At 35.6% G+C, this 20216-nt stretch overlaps 2 protein-coding genes across 2 annotated transcripts; one reads left to right on the top strand and one right to left on the bottom strand.

The window, feature by feature from the left end:
• Positions 1-12253: 12253 nt before the first annotated feature.
• On the top strand, positions 12254-16694 carry LOC143602514 (serine/threonine-protein kinase PBL27-like). The gene is made up of 5 exons (XM_077079593.1): positions 12254-12675; positions 13348-13550; positions 13664-13853; positions 14769-15160; positions 15771-16694. Exons 1-5 carry the CDS (start codon positions 12543-12545, stop codon positions 16395-16397), a joined length of 1545 nt encoding a protein of 514 aa, XP_076935708.1. The 5' UTR covers positions 12254-12542; the 3' UTR covers positions 16398-16694.
• Positions 16695-17448: 754 nt separating this feature from the next.
• Positions 17449-19493, bottom strand: LOC143602513 (protein EARLY FLOWERING 3-like). The gene is made up of 5 exons (XM_077079592.1): positions 19377-19493; positions 18778-19220; positions 18607-18658; positions 18082-18508; positions 17449-17877 (listed from the first exon to the last, which is right to left on the bottom strand). The coding sequence occupies exons 1-5, from the start codon at positions 19491-19493 to the stop codon at positions 17453-17455; spliced, it is 1464 nt and encodes a 487-aa protein (XP_076935707.1). The 3' UTR covers positions 17449-17452.
• Between the last annotated feature and the right edge of the window lie 723 nt (positions 19494-20216).

Here is a 20216-nt window from a genome sequence, read left to right as displayed (position 1 = left end):
CTCATACTTGTCTTGTATTGATTTTTATATGGATTGAAAATGACAAACTAAGTGATTGAATGGGACATATGGAAAAGAATAAAATCTACTAGAAGTACTAGGATGCATGAAACATGATAACTTAGATAAACAAGTTTGTGTTAAACTTACTAATAAAAGAAACTTTGTAAATTGTACAAGATGTTTTGCAAGATGATTTGATAAGTGAACATAATCTTGTGTGGATGATTAATGACTTGTGGTTAGGATTACTTTAGTAAACTCTATTGTAAAGATTGTTGGTATGATAATAAGGTTATTAAAAATTGCTACTTACTAGTAATAGAAACTTTGTTGTTAAAGAATCAAGAATGTGTTTGTTTAAAAGATGATAATGGGATGAAATAAGAGGTTAATATGGGTTATTAAGATCTGGAAATTTTGGTACATAAACACCTTGTAGATACTATAGAAATAACATGTTCATGGTGTAGTTGAAAACTTAATTTAAGGTTTGAGTATGTGTAGAAAAAAGAATTGTTTTGTGTGCATACTTGGTGCTATATAATCAAACATGGGTAGGATAATATATTAATTGTTATTATATGTATATTTGCTGTACCAAATGGTTTGGTTTTGACATTGTGACTTAAATAGCTTGTCGGTGACTTTAAACGGTCGGAAAGTTCGACTTTTAAAGTGAACCGACATGAATTTTTGGAACTGAATTAAAACAGCTCCTAAAGTCATAATATTCTTATATTTAACATAAGTTAAAGTATAAGAAAAGTCAAGAATAGCAAAACTTTAACCAACCCGGTTCGTGTAGCGAAAACCGACACTAAAATGTCAAAAATTGGCTTTTTAAGAAATTGGCAATAAAATAAAAACCATAACATTTTTTTTATTGAAAAACTAATAAAACTTGACTAGAAACTATATAAAAAGTGTTTTTGATAATTTAAAACTAAAAGTTTTCATAAAATGACAACCGGTTCGTTTTTAAGTTCAAAACCGAAGAAACCGGCAAAACCGACCAAACCGACTAAAATAGAGTCAAAATTCAATAAAATAATAACTTAAATTTTCCAAAACACTCCAACAAATAAAGGTAATAACTTAAATTTTATAAATTTTAATAATTAATATAAATTATTATATAAAACAATTATTTGTTGATTACTACTTGTTTATATTTTTAAGTATGTATTTATATAATTAAATAGCAAACTTTATGTGTTGTATGCTTGTATGGATTTTTAGAATAAGAATATATATATATATATATATATATATATATATATATATATATATATATATATATGTATATATAGTAAACCAATTATTGGTCAAACCCGAACTTAAAATTAACGAACGTGTAATAATATAGGACACGAGCATTTTCACGAACACCGGATTCAAAGGTGAGTTCTTCCTCCGAAAAGCATATTGTATATCTATATTCGTATTTATATATCTGATTTGAAAGCGCATTATACTTTACAAATTGTCGTTATTGTGGGATGAATCAATTTGGTTAAATAACTGTTAACCGAATTGAGGGCACAGAAATGTTGGTAGATCTATCGGGGTGACGCCCCCCACTTCCATTCGCGTTGGGTTAAAAGTGGGAATATTTTGAGTATGGAACGTTTCTAGTTATCAAATTGGTAGTCATACACGCGTTGTACTCTTAGCTAGTTTACAACTAACAATTTTTGTGCTTAAAGGTAAAATGCGGGTTTCGTTATTGTGTTGTACCGTGTATAGATCGGTATTGTTGGGAGTATAATGGCCGTACACCATTATATTCATGTGTTGTTTATATATGAGTTGTTTATATTTATATGATAAGTTTTTCTCGGGAATAACTCATGTTTTCGTGTTGACCCAAATATTATTTAAATATGCTTTTCAGGTAAGTGAAGATTTCGAGGTGGCATGGAAATGAGAGCGTGGGATGTTTGAACGAAAGTGAAGTATTGTAAACCGTGCATTAGCACGTGTAATAAACTCTGATTTTGTAAAATATTTTCTTATAATAAAAGATGATGCTTTTATTATTCATTATCTATTATTGTTGGCTATCGGCATCTGTCATAACCCGAACGGCTTAAGACTTCCGCTGTGTTAAGTTAAGATTTTCGGGGTGTGACATATGTAAGGATCCAGACATACGTATACCACATCCTGAGGGCTAGGTTTATACTTTCATTTATAAAGGTTTTAGGAACACGTAGTTCCTTGTAAACAATTTTCATATAACATGTTTGACTCGTTTGAAAATAAGTTAATAAAAGTTTGGGGGCGTATCCACCTTATTGCTTTGGGATCGGCTTCAAACACTGTTCGAGGGTCTTTCCCTTGCTATCTCGCACCTATAATACGAGTATAACCATTTGTTAGTCGGATATACAATCCGGCTTAAGACCTTTAGTCTTATTTTATATCTCTACCTCGATGAACCTTTAGTTCATAGATTCCTTTTACTTGAAAACCTTTAGTTTAAAAGTAAATTATAAACCTTTAGTTTATATAAAAAACCTGACGTTTCTTCTTCTCTAAGAAACGTAATCTTTTCTTTATTATTTAATAATACTCATTATTACTTAAATAATACTTTTGATAACAAAGAATATACATATATACTTACACACATATATACGTATTTACAATTCATTCTTTTATTCATTTCTTTGTTATGTTTGTATTTCTTTTATCGATGTATCGAGTATAACCTCGACTTAAGGCTTAAGCCTTTAATATAATATTATATTATATTCATTTGTCATTACGCCTAACCTTGTTGGCGTTTAGAAATCTTAGAACTTGAGCAGCACTCCAACGCCGCTTCTCTTTCTCGATCACCTTTGGGCACGCCAATGACAACATCAATCTTTGAGAATTGATGACACGCCTTTCGAGAACAACACATTCCTTGGTCGTATGTGGGTTGAGGGTGGTACGAACTCCGAGGAAACGAACACACAAAACGAGGAAATCGAGCACGCTTTTTGAGACGGATCAAGGGTATGGTTTATATATTCTAGAGAGAGGCTAGAGAGATGATTTGTATGTGTGTTTTGGTGTGAGATCAGCTGAACTCGTGGCCTTCTATTTATAGGCAAATTTTGGAGCCTATCGCGATACGCGATAGCCTCCTGGCCAAACCTATCGCGTATCGCGATGTAGGCTCAGCCAGTCACCATGTAGACCTGCCACGTGGGGACACGTGGCAGGCGTTGTGCCGCGTGACGACACGTGGCGAACATGTTGCCACATGGTGACACGTGGCGGCAGACGGTGCCATCGTGTGCCACGTGGTACACGTGTCACGAACTGTCAGGCCACGTCATCGCGTAGATACGCGATGACGTTGGATTCAACAGCGATCGCCTATCACTGTTGACCTCTTCCAGAAGCTTTGACTAAGCCCCATCGCGATACGCGATGGGCTTGTCCTTTGTCCCGTCGCGTATCGCGAAAGGACAGGAAAACAGAATTTTTGTTTTAAACCCTAAGGTTTAGAAATTGGCAATTTTACATTTTGAACACGAAATTTTCTCGATGTTACATGTTACACTGCACATGTTATATCAGCAGCAACAGCAAATGTTGGAGGAGGCTCGGGCCGAGATAGAGGAGGCTCGGGCACATCGACAGGAGGTTCGGGCCGAGATGGAGGAGGCCCGAGCACATAGGCAGGATACGCGGGCCCATCTGGCCCGCCATGATGAGTATTTTGGTTTGTTATTGTCTCCTCGCAAGTACCGCTCCCGCAGTCATTGATTATCACAGTGGAGCAGCCTGTGGACTTACGGGATGATGCAGATGACGATCCGCCAGCACAGTAGTCTTTTGGTTACCTTTTTACTTTATTTTTTTTTATTCCCGTGGTCTGTATTATATTAATATTATATTATTTGGGAATACTGTTTAGGTAACCGGTGGGGTGTATATGTTTATAGATCTTTTGATTGCGGTTGTGTTTAATTTATTTGTATATTTTGTTGTAACCAAACTTTGTGGGTGTAGTTCACTATAAACCCTCACGAGACCCCACTCGTCCTCCCGAGCTACCGGGAGGTTTACAGGGCTTGTTGCATATGCTAAATGCAATCGTGATTCCTACGAAAGTGAGTTAGGTCTTTTAACGTTTTAACTTGTTTACTTAAATTTATTATGAAACGACTTAATTTGGCTTAGTAATTGTTTTAATTAAAGTAACAGAAAATCATTTTCATAACTCGTAAAAGACCTATGTCTTACACTTGTGAGAAGCTTGCTTCTACACGTCTCAAGATTTTGCAGGTTCGGTTGTCAGTTTGGTACTTGGTCAAGACGAGAGTATACGAGTGTTTATGAGTGTTCGCGAGCCGACTGGTCCTTTTCCAGTCTCGTTGATATCAGGTGATTTCAGTTTCATAATTTATTTTGTTTTCTTAGTTAAAATGTTAAAAGTGTAATTGTATAATTGCTAGTAGAACTGTCACATTTGAGCCCCGAGTTTTTAAATTGCTTAACAGTCAAAAAGTCAATTTCAACCCCGTCCCCCAAATGTTCTTTAATTATTTAACTATTTTAACATTGAGGACAATGTAAACCTCAAGTGTGGGGATGGGGGAAATTTGAACATTTTAGCCCGATAGTACCTTGAAGAGTGTTCATAAACCAAAGTTGTTAACTGTTAGTTATTGCCATTAATGCCAAGTCATAGGTTTCTGGTCATGGTTGGTTTTTCAGCTTCTCAATAGTCTTACTCACAAATGTTTTCATAATAAGAAGTTGAAAATGGGTCGTTTAGGCGGGGATAACGAGTCATGGAGACATGTACACATGTTTATATCGTCAACCACATTCCTCTGGTACGTGTGTGAGTTGACCAAAATATATATAATATATAGTACACACATGTCATTTGAGTACTTTCATCAATTTTCATGGATTACGAGATCGTAGTTGGCAAAATGCAAAAGTGATAGAGGCAATTAGGTTAAGCCTCGTCTGAATGAGCGAGAGTGTGGGTACTGGGGGGTTGGGCCTCATACATTATACATATGAGCGTGGGTAATGTGAGGGGCGGGGGGGTTGGGTCCCTTAGAAAACCTTTCTTGGACTTATTTTTCAGTTGTTTAACCCCGACATTATGTTACGAGACGATCCGGCTTACTAGGTTTATTTGTAAGTGTATTTGTCTTTGTTTTTGTATTTGTATTTGTATTTGTTCCATTATTAAGCATCACGTTTATATGCTTAAAAAATAAATAAATTAAGGAAAAAGCCAAAAAGATGCCTGTTTATATTCAATTATGTATTCAGTAGTTCGTTTAAAAAAATCAGTATGTATGTTAGTTTTCTTAATTAGAGGTTTTATAATAAGTCAGTCAGTTTTTATAGTAGTTTCATTTATTTAGATGTTTTGTAATAAGCCGGGTCGGATCGTTTGAGCTACTTAAATATTTCCCTTTCATCCCCATACACCTGGCCCCGTTACAACCCTTTTAAGACCTCTTGATTTGCATTTGTGTCAAAGCAGCTTTATGGATGAATATTTGCTTATCAGTGATACTGAGAGCGGAGTGATACTAGCACATCTTTTGCTAGTCCAGATATTAAACCGAGAGGAGAGATGTTATATTATGATGGGTATGAGCATGTGTGTCTTAACCGGAAACAAAGTACACTTGTATGGGTGGTTCTATTGTTTTTATTATAGCACTTAACCTTATTTGTGAGATGTCAATCTAAAAACAGTGTCAGTCTGGGAAACTGGGTATGACCTTAAACCTTACTAGTATTAATGGCGATAATTTACATACTTATGATGGAGGTCGATGTTTGCTTTAGAGTTTTCTTGAGGGCAAGCAAAAGATAAGTGTGGGGATGTGATGGTCGGTTAATTTGTATTTGTTTTAGTTCGTTTATTATTTAGTTTTAATCGTTTATTCTAGAACTTTCGATACTTCATACGTGTATTATTGGATTTCAGGTCACGGATGTTAAAATACATAATTTGGACCTGTTGTGACATGGTATGAAGACCCGGGATGTCCAGCCCGCGAAACGAGGAAGTTTAATGAAGCTTGATGGTGACACAGCCCATCGTGATACGCGATGGGATATAAAAATATGTTGACTTTCTGGTCCATCGCGATACGAGATGGACCAGTGAAGACCCATCGCCTATCGTGATTGGGTGTGCAGACGGGAAAATTAGGTTATAATCTTATTCTTCATCATAAACAACCCTAACTCCGTTTTGACGAACAAGAGGCGATTCCAGCAGCTCCAAGAGGCTATTTTCACCATCCTAGCTCGTGCCACGACCCCACGCATGATCCATATCATCCGTATCGAAGATTTAACGATGTCAAGGCTCGTCTAATCTCCTAGAATCGCACCCGGGATGTATAGTTTGTAATCTTTATAGTTTTTCTTTTGTGACTAAGAACAATATTGTATGATTATTAATTATTGATTTATGATTATTGATGTTTGATATTTCTGCGTGTTCAATCAGTTTAGGTTTACGTTAGTCTGAACGATTTGTTACCAGTTGCTAGATAATTGATCATATGATTGTTTGATTAGATTGAATACAATAAACCATATAATTGCCCTTAACTAAGTCACACTGGCAATGACTGTTTGATAACCAGTGTCGTGTGTAAAGTGATTGTTGATGTCTAAGGTTTTGTCTGATTGATCATTCTTTAGTTAATCATTAACTAATCTGTTAGATTGCATGAGATAACTGTATGTTGCTTACTTGAATTCCCGGGTGTGATTTGCTTTGTTAGTTGCTTGAAACTCGTTCACTTGTTTGTTATTTAGTTCACTAAATTCACTTTAATTGCTTGTGTGATCAGCACTACAAACCAGTTACTCCATAATAATAAGTCTGTACACGAATTGAATTGACCACATACTCCTCATGGATACGATACCTCACTTATCCTATCTAGGTAGTTTAATTAGGTTTTTGATTGACTTGAACGACGGTCATCAAGAACACAATTGGTAGATATGATGAATGTTTTGTTTGACCTTGGCTTATTTGATATGGGTTTGGGTGGAGTTTTTTATGCGTTTAGTGTGCTTTGTTTACTTTAATACAATTGCTCTTTTATCTATTTCAAAGCAATGGATGTTCAAAAGCATTTCCCTCTCATTAGGACAATGAAATTTTTTTTTATCAACACTTAAAATTATGCTTTGTGAGTTCTAATTAAAACTTTATGGTTTCTAACCCGCCGCAACGCGGCGAGTGTTAATACTAGTTTATACAATATAATTTTGGAAAAAAAAGGCTCATTTATATTATTATATATTTAATAAGGGGAAAACTAACAATTAAACTCTCGTTGTCGAGTGGTAGAGGCGACGTAAGGGGAAGAGAGGGCTCAGGTTTAAGGTCATTCTTCATCTTTTTATTTTATTTTATTTTTTCATCTGTACATATAAGACATTTAATATACAACAATTTCCTGATTTTGATCTTGGCGGTTCGCTAATAAGGGCACCCCCCCCCCCCCTAAAGCCCAAAATGCTTTGGCGAGTGCCCTTTATAGTAAAACCGTCCAAAGTTTGGGAGAAAAGTTTGGACTGTCTTCTCGGTAGAGAGCTGTATTAGAATGTTTTCAGGCTCCTCATGCTCAAGACTTTTTGACTGTCATCCCATCGAAGGGTTAGGCCAGCACATGTCAGCAGCGGAGTACCGAGCCATTCTTAAATATCGTTTAATGATCCCCCATGTTCCCAGTTGATGAGCCATGCCCGGTCTGTCGTATATTGTGTTTAGATAATTTTGGTGAACACGCGATTCACTACAAAGAACTCCCGGGGTTTAAATATAGACATAATTTGGTCAGGGTTGTCCTTTGTGATGTGTTAAAACGGGCGGGAATCTCGGCAAAAAAAAAGTAGCTCTTGTGAATTTCTTGTCGGATCCGCGTGAAGGGAATGTCCACTCTCCGACCAACGGACATTCTTGTGTTTGGATGGGCGGGGGGAGGGGGGAAGCATGCTTGTGTGAACCTTACTAGGGTGTCCCCTCTTGTCGGGCTTAGAGACACCGGGTTTGTTGCTAGGCAGGTAGTGCTAAAGGTAGAAGTAGGAAAAATTACTAAGCACGAGAAGGCGTGTGCTGAAAATCAACATGCCTTCATCCCTTTTGCTTTCGATACATTTGGGTATCTCGCTCCTGATGATGTTACGCTTTTAAAAAGAGTTCAGCGGGTCGTGCACAGTAACTCAACGACGCCGAAGATAACTATGTTTTCAGTATGATCGGTTTTGCCATTCAAAAGGGAGTGGCGGCGCAGCTTGTTACCCGCTTACCAGCCTCTCTATTGTAACTGAATCCGTTTAGTAATTTGACAACTTATTAAATAGTAACAAATTGTATCCAAATCGAACGTATGCTTACTATTCAAAGAAATAATAATATATATATATATATATATATATATATATATATATATATATATATATATATATAATCGTTATCCATCCATTGTATTAATTATAAGACTACAACCATTAGCAATCCAAGATTGCAAACCCACAATTTATACTTTTTTAAAAAAAAAGAAAAATGGATTTAATTAGCCAATTCGATCAGTGGACCAAATGAGATTGCAATCTCAAATTTGGTCAACTTGTGATCACATGTCACAATGTGAGTGGATGTAATTTTTTTTTCTTTTTTTCCTTTTTTATTCTCACCAATTAATTATATATCTTTTTTGGTTTTTGTTTTATAACTTATTATATTTGACTTTTAAAAAAAGTCTAAAAACACAGTCTTAGTTTTTTTTTGTGAGCATTCCGGCATAAATTTCGTTAAAAATGGAGTTTGTTTAAAAAATCATATTTTTTATATAAAATTTTAGTTTTAACCATTATTGAATTATCTTATTTGAACCACTAGTTTTCAATCGTATTTAAAGTTTTTTATATTAAAAAAATACAATTACTTAGTTATATTTATATAGTTAATCAAAACTAATTATAAATTAAATTTATTTAATAAAAAAAGGATGAGATTGGGTTGTTAATGGGAGTAAAAGATTGGAGTGGGTTAAATTTTGTAGATTGAAGAGAGAGAAATTAATTTTATAATGTGAGATTGTTGATGGGGATAGTCTAACGTCTTTCTCTGTATTGATTTTCATAGGAGGATATATCTGTAGCCACTCGTACGCGTCTTAACTTCAAGATGATGACAAATTGACGTGACAACCTTAGTCGACATTCTTCAGATAACAAAAACATATATTTACTAAACTTTTTATTTAATGTTTAAATCAAAATTAATTATATTCTAGAATGTTGTTTATAACGCGCGTCATCAAATCATTATCATTCTAACTAATTAATTTTTTAGGGTATGCAATGATTTATCGCCTCAAAATTTATAAAGTTTCATTATGGTCATATCGTCGCCAGTAATATATTATATGAAAAAACAATCTTTACAGTATTAGAAATAATTTAAACTTCGGAAAATCAAATCGATAATGAGAGTCTTGTTAGATACAAACTGTACTTGACTCAAATGAAAATGTCAAAAATTTTGCTATTATATATGTTGATTATTCGTCTATGAGTTACTTACTTACAAACCAACAACTAGCAAACGTTGAAAAATGTATGTCCTAGGCTTTTGTTTGTGCAACTGTACATGTAGGTTAAGGTATATGCGTGTTTTGAATTTGTATGGGCTATTGGGTATGTGAATAATTAATGTGTTCATGCATGTGATATGTGCGTTTGTATATTTGGATTATTTGAAAATATGGCTGTAAGTGCGACGCATGTGGTTATATACTTATATGGGGTTTGGATCAAATATAAATGAAATTAACGTGCTAAACGTGATAATCAAGTAGAGTAATTATGTATGCAAGTAGAGTAATTATCATAGAGTAATTATGTAATTACTCTTTGATAATTACTCTACTTGTATACATAATTACTCTACTTGATTCTCATGTTTAGCACGTTAATTTCATTGGTACGATAACCTTTCCCTATTTATATGTGTTGACAAGTAGAGTAATTATCATAGAGTAATTATGTAATTACTCTATGATAATTACTCTACTTGTATACATAATTACTCTACTTGATTCTCTTGTTTAGCACGTTAATTTCATTGGTACGATAACCTTTCCCTATTTATATGTGTTGATTGTGATATTGGTAAATCAAAATGTGTATGACTTTACAAATTTGAATCGTTAGAAATAATGTCTTGCATCTGCTAAGCGTGTTTATGTGCATGGTTTGCATTGAGTGTGTGCACAAATCCAAGTGCGTGTATCTAAGGTGTGAAGGTGGTGGACTGGTGGTGGTGCTTCGAAAAACACAAAATTATAGCAATAATACCTAGTTATAAATCCATATCATTTGTTACATCATAATCATTTGTTACATCATAAGAAAAACCACGTCTATTACTCTACCAGTTTAAAAGATTAAAGTTACGATTATCTATACATCCTTTCTTTACCTGAAAAAATCGTCTATATAATTATATAAATAAGTATAACCAATTAACTTTTTCGTATTACTTGGTTAAAAATCTCACCATAAAACTCACACAAAACATTTAATATGTAAAAGTAACCATGATTATGCCAAATGAAAATATTTCAAAGTCACAATTTCCAAACCATGCATTTTTTATGGATAGAAAAGATACAAACAAGAAAAGTAGTTTTATAACTATATATAACATATTAATCACTTCTAAAATTATTAAAAAGTAAGTAAACTTATTCTAAACTCATGATCAAGTTGTCCCGTATATTTTCCAACATATGACTAAACTTCCACATGTTACCTTGAAACAATGGTACGATAACAAACATTAATTGATTCTATCGTAACAGTGGTTTAATGTTCGATTCTTATTTGAACTTATTTCTTATCGTAATCTTTTGCTGGGCACATGTCTAACCTAATCATAAACATCTAACAATTAGTTCTCATAATTAAATTTTTATTTACATGAAATAAATTAAATTTCATGGTTATACTTGGGGGTGCACAAATCGGTTCCAGAGCAAACCGGTTCGGATTGATCAACAAAAAATGAAAATCAGTACGGGTTGAGACCGACACGGGTTTTGGTTGGGGTATGTTCGGGTTTTGGCCAGTTTATGCCAAGTTGGTTTGAGTTAACCATGTTGGAACTAGTTTATAGTGTGAAGATTATAAATCAGGTTCGAATATACTTGCGCATAAAACACGGTTCCGGACCAACACATGGAATTGAACCCGGCCTACCTGACTTGTAGGAATGGCAATGAGTTGGGTTTGGGCCGGGTTTAGGTATTCCCAAAGCCATACCCGATTATTAAAGCACGTCTCAAACCCGTCAGGTTTTAATCGAGTAATTACCCATCGGTTTCGGGTATTCTTATCGGGTTTTGATAAAATACTCGTCTGGTATAGCCGACTCAAAATCTATCGGCTTCTATTGAATTCTGACAAAATATAACTAATTAATTACAAATAATGACTACCATAAAATTGAAATGTCCCAAATAATTGTTATAAACAAGTAATATATGTGGAATATACTATCTATAAATATATATATAATATAAAAAAGGTTATGTCTGGTACATCGGGTAAATGCTATTGGGAAATCAGATATATTACAAATCTCAAACCCATCCCAAACCCTAATGGGTTGGTTATTACCCGTCCCATTTTGTCAGGATTCGGGTTTTCGCATCGGGTTTGAGTTTTATTGTCATCCCTACCGACCTGTGGCATGTGGGTACAATTTAGGTTCTAGTTCCTCAAAGAAATCGGAACCACTAATACCAGTTCCACCTCTACACGCTAGCAACCCGGACCCGACCCGGGCAAAAGGTAATAAGCACCCAGCCAATCCCGACCTTACTCAGAACCAGTTCCAATCCAACCCGGTTCTTGATTTGTTGATCAAACCCGAAACCTCTATTTTAAAAATCCCAATTTATGCACCTCTAGTTCTGAACCTACAGTTTTAATCGGGTCAAAACCGGTTTCAAACCTATGTGAAAGAAAAACGGAGGTATGGTGTGAAACCACATATCTTAACCGGACCCACCACCAATCACAAAGAACCACCGGAACCCGTAATTTGCTCGGCGGAATAATAATATCCAACCCAACCAAAACCACGTTATTACTATTACAATAACATTACACCAAAATATAATCTTTACTACACCTAATGTAATTTAATTATATTAATAATAATATTAACCGCTCCAAAATTTTCCCCAAAAATCCAATCTTTTTCCTGATTCCACCTTCCAATTTCAACCCCAATCAATATTATTATTATTATTATTATTATTATTATTATTATTCTTTTTCTTTCAATTTCATTTCTTGATCTGCTTATTCTTCGGGTCCGAAACAAACAACTTAACTGTTGATCGCCCACTACTACATGCCTCCAATTTAGCTGTGTATAATTTTCTATGTACAGAACAAAAGGGGTGTAATCATAATTACACAAAACCCACCAAATCATTTGTGGGTTTTTGTTCTTGGGCATGGGTGGCTGTCTTCCATGCTTTGGTTCATCGGATAAAGATGCAAATGGTGTCAACAAACAAGTGTCCAGTAATAATAATAATAATGGGAAAGAGGGTTCAGTTGCTCATCATGTCACTAGGGTTAGTTCAGGTAATTATAATTCATCTATTTCTTATGTGGTTTTTTAGGGTTAGTGACTTCAATTTGTAATCTTGATCTGTTGGGTTGCTTGGATTCTTGATTTGATGAATTGGGTGTTTGATAATTTGCATGATATTGGATTGGTTTGATGTAATGTGGTGGTTCATGTCATCAATTTATGATCTTTTATGTGATTTCGTAGGGTTGGTGACTTAAATTTCCAATCTTGATCTGTTGGGTTGCTTGGATTCTTGATTTGGTGAATTGTGTGTTTGATAATTTGCATGATTTTGAATTAGGTTGAAATAATGTGGCAGTTCAAGTCATCAATTTATGATCTTTAATGTGATTTTGTAGGGTTAGTGGCTTCAGTTTTTAATCTTGATTTGCTGGGATGTTTAGATTCTTGATTTGGTGAATTGGGTGTTTGATAATTTGCATGATTTTGAGTTCTTTTGTATTAATGTGGTGGTTCAAGTCATTATGATCTTTTATGTGATTTCTTAGGGTTAGTGACTTCAATTTCCGATCTTGATCTGTTGTGTTGTTTAGATTCATGATTTGATGAATGGAATGTTTTTTAAAATTTGCAAGATTTTGAATTGGGTTAAAATAATGTGGTGGTTCAAGAATGTAAGTTGGAGATCTGTGGATACGTGTTTAATTGCATAATTTGTATAGGGAAATCGAAATCATCTCGGATTAGTTTGGATCATAAGAAAGAGCAGGTGGTTGCAAAAGATGGACAGCCAGCAAACATTGCAGCGCAAACGTTTACTTTTCGTGAGCTTGCTGCAGCAACCAAGAATTTTAGGCCCGAATCTTTGCTAGGAGAAGGCGGTTTTGGGTGTGTTTACAAAGGTCGTTTGGAAAGCACGGGACAGGTGAATCTATGTGTCCATAGTTTCAGTTTGAAATGTGTATCCAAACTCCCCTGTATGTTATGTTTTACGTGTCAGTGTTAGTTGGCATTGCCAGTGTAATAAGTTATTTGCAGGTAGTTGCAGTGAAACAGCTTGATAGAAATGGTCTTCAAGGGAATAGAGAGTTTTTGGTGGAGGTTTTAATGCTAAGCCTCTTACATCATCCGAATCTAGTTAATTTAATAGGTTACTGTGCAGATGGAGACCAACGCCTTCTTGTTTATGAGTTTATGCCTTTGGGATCACTCGAAGATCATTTGCATGGTCAGATTCATTTGTTTCTTCATTATTTTAATTTGTTTTATACATCATCATTATTCTTGTTATTGTTACTTGACTCCAAGCTTGTGTTATTTCACCTTTTAGTTGATAGTTAGACACAGTTGTTGTTTCTGGTTCATTAAGTTTTTATCAAAAGGACATGACATTGTTATCTAAATTTAACAGTTTTTACACAAGTATGCTTTTAAGTCGTTAATCACCACATTATTGTATTTATATCCGTGTGGCTGCTTCTTTTGTCTGGACTCAACTGATTCACTTGCAAAACCTCCAGTTGTAGCATTAACATTTGATCTGATTTAGATTTGTGAATAAAAGAAACTCATAACAATGTGTATATTTATGACAATGCATAAAAGAAACACACCCCTTTGATTGCATCACCCAAATTTAACATTGCACTTATAAAAGAATGTTCTTAACATCACCATCATCTGTCTTTTCTTTGTGAGCCTTTTGCTTTTGCACTGCTTTAGCATTCATGCCACTGCCTTTGTGTCTCTTATCGGGAATGAACTTTTACAACGAGCATCACCTTTGACCTTGACTTGTTGATCGTTGATTTAAGTTTGTTGATCTGTACATTGTTGTTCTTGTTAGTAGTTGGTTAATTGACTCCATAAATTGGCATGTTTGCAATATGAGCTATTTTTTAGGTTTATGACATTGTAACTTATGGTGATTCGGACTAATTTTATATAAATCTCAGTGATTGTAACTATCTGATGTTTGTTTAGCTGATTTTGAGTTTAAGTTCTTATTGTTATATCCTTTGTCTGTTAGGCGATTATAGACATCACTTTTTCTTGCAGTCACTTTTTTATATTGATAATCCTTTTGTCTGTTGAAATATTTAATTAAAACTTAAAATTTGGCTGCTTCTATTATACTTTCTAGATCTTCCAGCAGATAAAGAACCGTTGGACTGGAACACTCGTATGAAAATAGCTGCGGGTGCAGCCAAGGGTTTGGAATATTTACATGACAAAGCAAACCCTCCCGTCATATACCGAGACTTAAAATCATCGAACATTCTTCTCGATGAAGGCTTCCACCCTAAACTCTCGGATTTTGGCCTAGCAAAACTGGGACCCGTAGGCGATAAAACTCATGTTTCTACCCGAGTTATGGGCACATACGGCTACTGTGCTCCCGAATATGCCATGACCGGTCAACTCACTTTGAAGTCTGATGTCTATAGTTTTGGGGTCGTCTTTCTTGAACTTATCACGGGCCGCAAAGCCATTGATAATACCCGTGGTCCCGGTGAACAAAATCTTGTTGCATGGGTAAGTAAGTTACTAATGCATTTGATATTAATAATGTGGAGGTGGCAAAATGAAATGGGTGGGGTGGTTAATGGGTTAAAACTCAAAAAATGGGTTTTTGTAGTTGACCCAAAATATTATTTATCGTAAATATACCTTTTTTCAAAGTAAAAAATAACATGTATGACTTGTTACGAGGGTGTAAACGAGCTGAGCCTGAGCTTAACAAGACCTTGAGCTTGGCTCGTTTATTATGAATTAATTAATATACATTTAAAATAATTATATATAATATATATGTTTATAAATTTTGATTATAGTTTTTATATATAACATAATCTATATTCATAACTCGTAAGTAATTAATTTTATCTTAATTTTACACAATTATTATATAAATATATATTTATTTAACATATTAGATAAAAAAATGTATTAGCAGGCTCGTTTAGGCGGGAAAATATCGGATGGGGCCATTTACGGGATAAAACGTCTAATTTTTCAAGTTGACCCAAAATATTATTTCTTGAAAAAATGTTTTTTTGGATTATTTGAGAAATATTTTGAATAAAACGACGATGAGGTTTTTTTGCATTAAAATATGTATTTCCTATTTATATTTAATTTGTAGGCCCGGCCGCTTTTCAAAGACCGGAGGAAATTCCCGAAAATGGCGGACCCATTATTGCAAGGTCGGTATCCAGTTCGAGGGCTTTACCAAGCACTTGCGGTTGCAGCCATGTGTTTACAAGAACAGGCCGCCACACGGCCTCTTATTGGTGATGTCGTGACCGCTTTAACCTACTTAGCCTCTCAAACCTACGACCCAGAAGCAGCCCGAACCGAGCGAGCTGGTCGAGGCAGTGGGTCAGGTACTCCCAGGAGTCGCACAGACCGCAGGAACCCTAGTGATGGTGGTCTGGACAACCTTGAAGAGTCCGTGCGTGAGCCACGCGCGCACGGGTCGCCTTCTACTTACAAAAACTCACCGGACTACAGAAGAATAACAATAAACACTCGTTCTGATGCCGGGGATGGTGAAAGCAGTAATAATGGTGTGGGGTCGGGTCGGAAATGGGGGTTGGTGGATGAGACGGATTCGCAGAAGAATAGTCCCGGGAGTACGGGGCGGGCTAGGAATCGGGACCTTGATCGGGAACGGGCTGTGGCGGAGGCGAAAATGTGGGGGGAGAATTGGAGAGAGAGAAAGAGGACAGACACAATGGGTGGTGGAAGTTTTGATGCTACAAATGTGTGATGGATGGAATTAAGGTTGGTTGTGTTTTGTTTCATGAGCAAATAAGAGTGAGTTGTTATGGTATGTTGGTTGGTTGGTTGGTTTTTAACTATATATCTGTGGGAGATAAAGGAAGAGGGGAAGTGGAGTTGACTTTTGTAAAAAGAATGAATGATATTTGCTTTGACTGGTTTATTCAAACTTGGTAATTATATCATGGATTTGAGGTAAGTTTTTTTTTCTTTTTTGTTTTATTTTGTGTATTCATGTTTGTACCTGTTTGACCAAATGTGGTAAACATATGCATGTCTTCTGCTGAGTAGCTATGCTATGCATGTTTCAAACCGGAAATCTTATCTTTTGTGTAATATTCTTGTGTTATTGATAAGCTGCATACCAGCAGTAACTCTGTGAAAGTGGTCTAACAATGCAAATCTTATCAAGGCAGTCGAACGGAATATTACGAATCTCTGACCTGACTATCAGAATGATTTAACTTTGATTTGAATGATAGTTTCAACCTTTTGTCTTGATATAAACCCTATATCATTGCATAATTTGGCATTGAAAGTTCAATGAGATAGGCTTGTCTCTTAGCAGTTGTTGCCTCTCAATGGGAAGTTTTGGGTTCTAACTTTAAAATGAGTGGTTTTTGAATCTTTTGAATAACTTTAAAATACCTTATACATGTTTGAATAAGTTCAGAAATTCTAAAGTTATTAAGCTTTGTTTTCAATTTAATTAGTTTTTGCATTCTAATAGGGAGTTGCGGCGTAGCTTATTGCTTATTTAATTATCAACCACCTATATTTATAATCATTTGAAATTGGTGAAATCTATATGAATACTATCTCCTTGAGACTACACTTGGCTAAATATAGAATTAAGTTCAGTAAGACCCCTTTTGAAGGTGTGCATACAATTTAGCCCTTAAAAGATAAGTCAATAGTCCCACATCCACAATTATAACTAAAAAATAATCAAATTCTATAATGACTATATGAGTGTACGACAACCCCTTTCAAGTTTCACCTGTATCTATATCCCCCCACCCAACCACATGTACCACAGTCAATCTAAACTGGATCCTGCTGCTTTCTCTCTTCTTGTAAAGACCTAAAAATCCTGCCTGCAAACTCTGTTGCCAATCTGGCGTTACGAGGCACAACTCTAATGGCCCGAGTCGGTTCTGAGGGGCCTTCAAACGGAGGACGTGTAGGGAAAAGAGCAAGGGCATCACGAGTTTTTGTTCCACTTGAACAACTTGCAGTACTGACTTGCACCTCATTGTTTGACTCATGAAAGTTGACCACGGTTCCAACCTCACGCGAGCTCTGACACTGCAAATTAAACAGGTTCGAGTTCATTTTTTCACCACCGGATGGGCTAATTGCTGTGGTTCCATAAGGAGGGAAGTAACCATGCATGGGTGTATGTACCAGCGGTTGGAACCCGTTGGCCCATTGGGAAGGTGGAACTCCATGGTTTACAAAGTTATGACCTGTTATCAATAATGTGATCTTGTAAACGTATTAAAGCTTTATAACAAGCAAACACAAAGTGTTTGCGAGTCAACCCAACCCGTTTTGACCTGTTATCAGTCGTATGACCTTTGCAATCGTTATTAGTTAATAACATAACAATTTATATAAAAACAGACTGAAGTGTTTGCGGGTGGTCAACCCAGCCCGTTTTGACCAGTTACCGAAAGAGGCCTTACCAGGAGGAGGTCCAGGGCCTGGGGTCATGTATCCAGGTGCAGGGTACGGCTTGTAGATAAGTCCTTCAGATGGTGACATTACAGGGATTAGCCATTGTTGACCGGGCTGTTGACTCCACGGGTCCTTTTTCGGGTCTGCTGGTGGTAACGGATACCTTGTTGAAGTGGACCCATAGCTGTTTTGGACTGAAGAAAGAGGCGCCTTCTCGAAAACTTTTTCAGCTGAGAGTGAGAATTTCCTCTTATCATCCTTTGGCTTTACATGGTAATGTTTGACTTCGGGTGCATTTGCAGACGATATCGGAACATAATCAATAGGAATCTTTTGTATTTGAGAAACTTTAGTAGGTTTTCCCATAAATGCAACGGTATCAATCGTTACTTGGGGTGACCCTGCAATTAGTCTTTGAACCTGATGAACCATAAGGTGAGCGGGTAAAAATTAAGAAATATTAGACAGGTACTGTAAGACTATATTCATATAACCACGTTTATGTAAAAACAGTTTACCTTTATTAATCTATGCAGTTCAGACACTTGAACAGCAAATACTCTTTGTTGACTACAAACAACGCAAACACATATTAAAATAACAGTAAATACTCTAGGTGACAAGCTTGATTACTATTGACATATATACGTGTGTGCATTAATGTATAGTTAGAGAATACAATCACTTACTTAATAATAGCTTTTCTCGCCTTCCAAAAAAGCTTTTGACCAATCATTCCCACAACATCATCAGGAGAAACACCAGCTCCGGCCCTAATATTATGGTCAACAGATTCAATTACACGATCCCGTGAGCTTTCATTACACAGTAATCTGACAGAATCAGTATTTGAAACATTTTTATGACCAAAACTTGAAGAAGCACTTGTTTCCTTCAGTTGAGTTGTATTTCTTTCACTAGTTTTTTTAGCATTTGTTAAAGAATTTGAATAAGCTAAATCGTAGGGAGAGAATGTTTTGTTATCTTTGTGTTGATGATTCCCACTATGATTAAAGTTCGGGACAATAAAGTCGTCATGCTGTTTCTTTTTCTGATTATTAGTTTCATCAGCTGCGCGCGTCGAAGGCGTTTGCGGATGTGGAACAAACGAACCCCTGTCACTCACACCCCCCTATATTCATAAGATCATTACAGAACTTATCAGCTAATATAAAACCTAGTCATCACTGCTATGATAATAACTCATCTCAAACACTTAGATTTAAACATTTAAAAGGCAACTTGATAACATGTGTTGTTAGTTCTATGTTTTTGTTTTAAGTTTTACCTCACTACTGAATCTCTTTGAAGGCAGACTAAGTTGTTCATACAGCGCCATCTTCTTTCTTGGAGGTGCGCGCGGGCCTCCTTTTTCTGTATCATTTACATGAATTCTTGGAAACATTATGTCATTAATGTTTTTCTCTCACCTTCAAAAATCAATACCAGTTAATCTGAAAAAAAAAAAAAAACCCATGAAAAATTAAAACAACCATTCTGAAGAATTCGTTAATCAGAAACACAGGTTAGATCGTATCTCGATCTTAGTAATTCTCATTAACTCGAAAATTGCAAGTTCTCGGGTTTATATAGGGATTACAGGAACTTGAAAAAACATTAATTTGATCATAACTACAATTCCTAGGTTTATACTAGGTTTATAATTCACTAATAAATTAACAAAAAAAGCAAACTCTTGCATCCTTAATTATAATCATATGCTCGATCAAATACCCGAGCCGAGCCTCGAAAGGGACAAGCCAGCCCAAACGGGCGATCACGGGCTAACAAACTCTTATATACATTTCTGTGAAACATTATGTCAAACAGTTGGTGTGCAACTTCAAAAAGTCAACAAAGAAACTAAACTTTGCCATAAAGATTTTCAATTCAACATGTTTACCTAAATCGTTGAATAAACAGTTACCTTAATGTACGTACAGAAATCAAGAAACTCCAGGCACAAGGAAACAAACAATGATGCAAAAGCGATATGTCAAAACAGTTGGTGTGCAGCTTCAAAAGTATAGATATAAAGATTTAGAATTTGTTGATCGAAAACAAAATTGAAGCAAAACCCACTTGGAGGAAGCAGAATCTTCAGTAACCCAGAAGAGAAAATAATTTA

This window comes from Bidens hawaiensis, unplaced genomic scaffold, assembly GCF_021521415.1.
Source record: "Bidens hawaiensis isolate Kalapana, Puna unplaced genomic scaffold, B.hawaiensis_p1.1 tig00059065_1, whole genome shotgun sequence".
NCBI classification, from domain to species: Eukaryota; Viridiplantae; Streptophyta; class Magnoliopsida; order Asterales; family Asteraceae; genus Bidens; species Bidens hawaiensis.
Note: the sequence above shows the minus strand (reverse complement) of the source record. Positions and strands in the feature narration are given on the sequence as shown.

What these genes read in the sequence shown, in the direction of transcription:
- LOC143602513 (XM_077079592.1), bottom strand. Translation starts at nt 19,493, where the DNA reads ATGTTTCCAAGAATTCATGTAAATGATACAGAAAAAGGAGGCCCGCGC. An exon ending in GCGAGAAAAGCTATTATTAA is followed by an intron (nt 18,659 to 18,777) that starts GTAAGTGATTGT and finishes CGTTGTTTGTAG; the next exon opens with TCAACAAAGAGTATTTGCTG. An exon ending in TCCTGGTAAGGCCTCTTTCG is followed by an intron (nt 17,878 to 18,081) that starts GTAACTGGTCAA and finishes TATTGATAACAG; the next exon opens with GTCATAACTTTGTAAACCAT.
- LOC143602514 (XM_077079593.1), top strand. Translation starts at nt 12,543, where the DNA reads ATGGGTGGCTGTCTTCCATGCTTTGGTTCATCGGATAAAGATGCAAAT. An exon ending in GTTTGGAAAGCACGGGACAG is followed by an intron (nt 13,551 to 13,663) that starts GTGAATCTATGT and finishes AGTTATTTGCAG; the next exon opens with GTAGTTGCAGTGAAACAGCT. An exon ending in AACAAAATCTTGTTGCATGG is followed by an intron (nt 15,161 to 15,770) that starts GTAAGTAAGTTA and finishes TTTAATTTGTAG; the next exon opens with GCCCGGCCGCTTTTCAAAGA.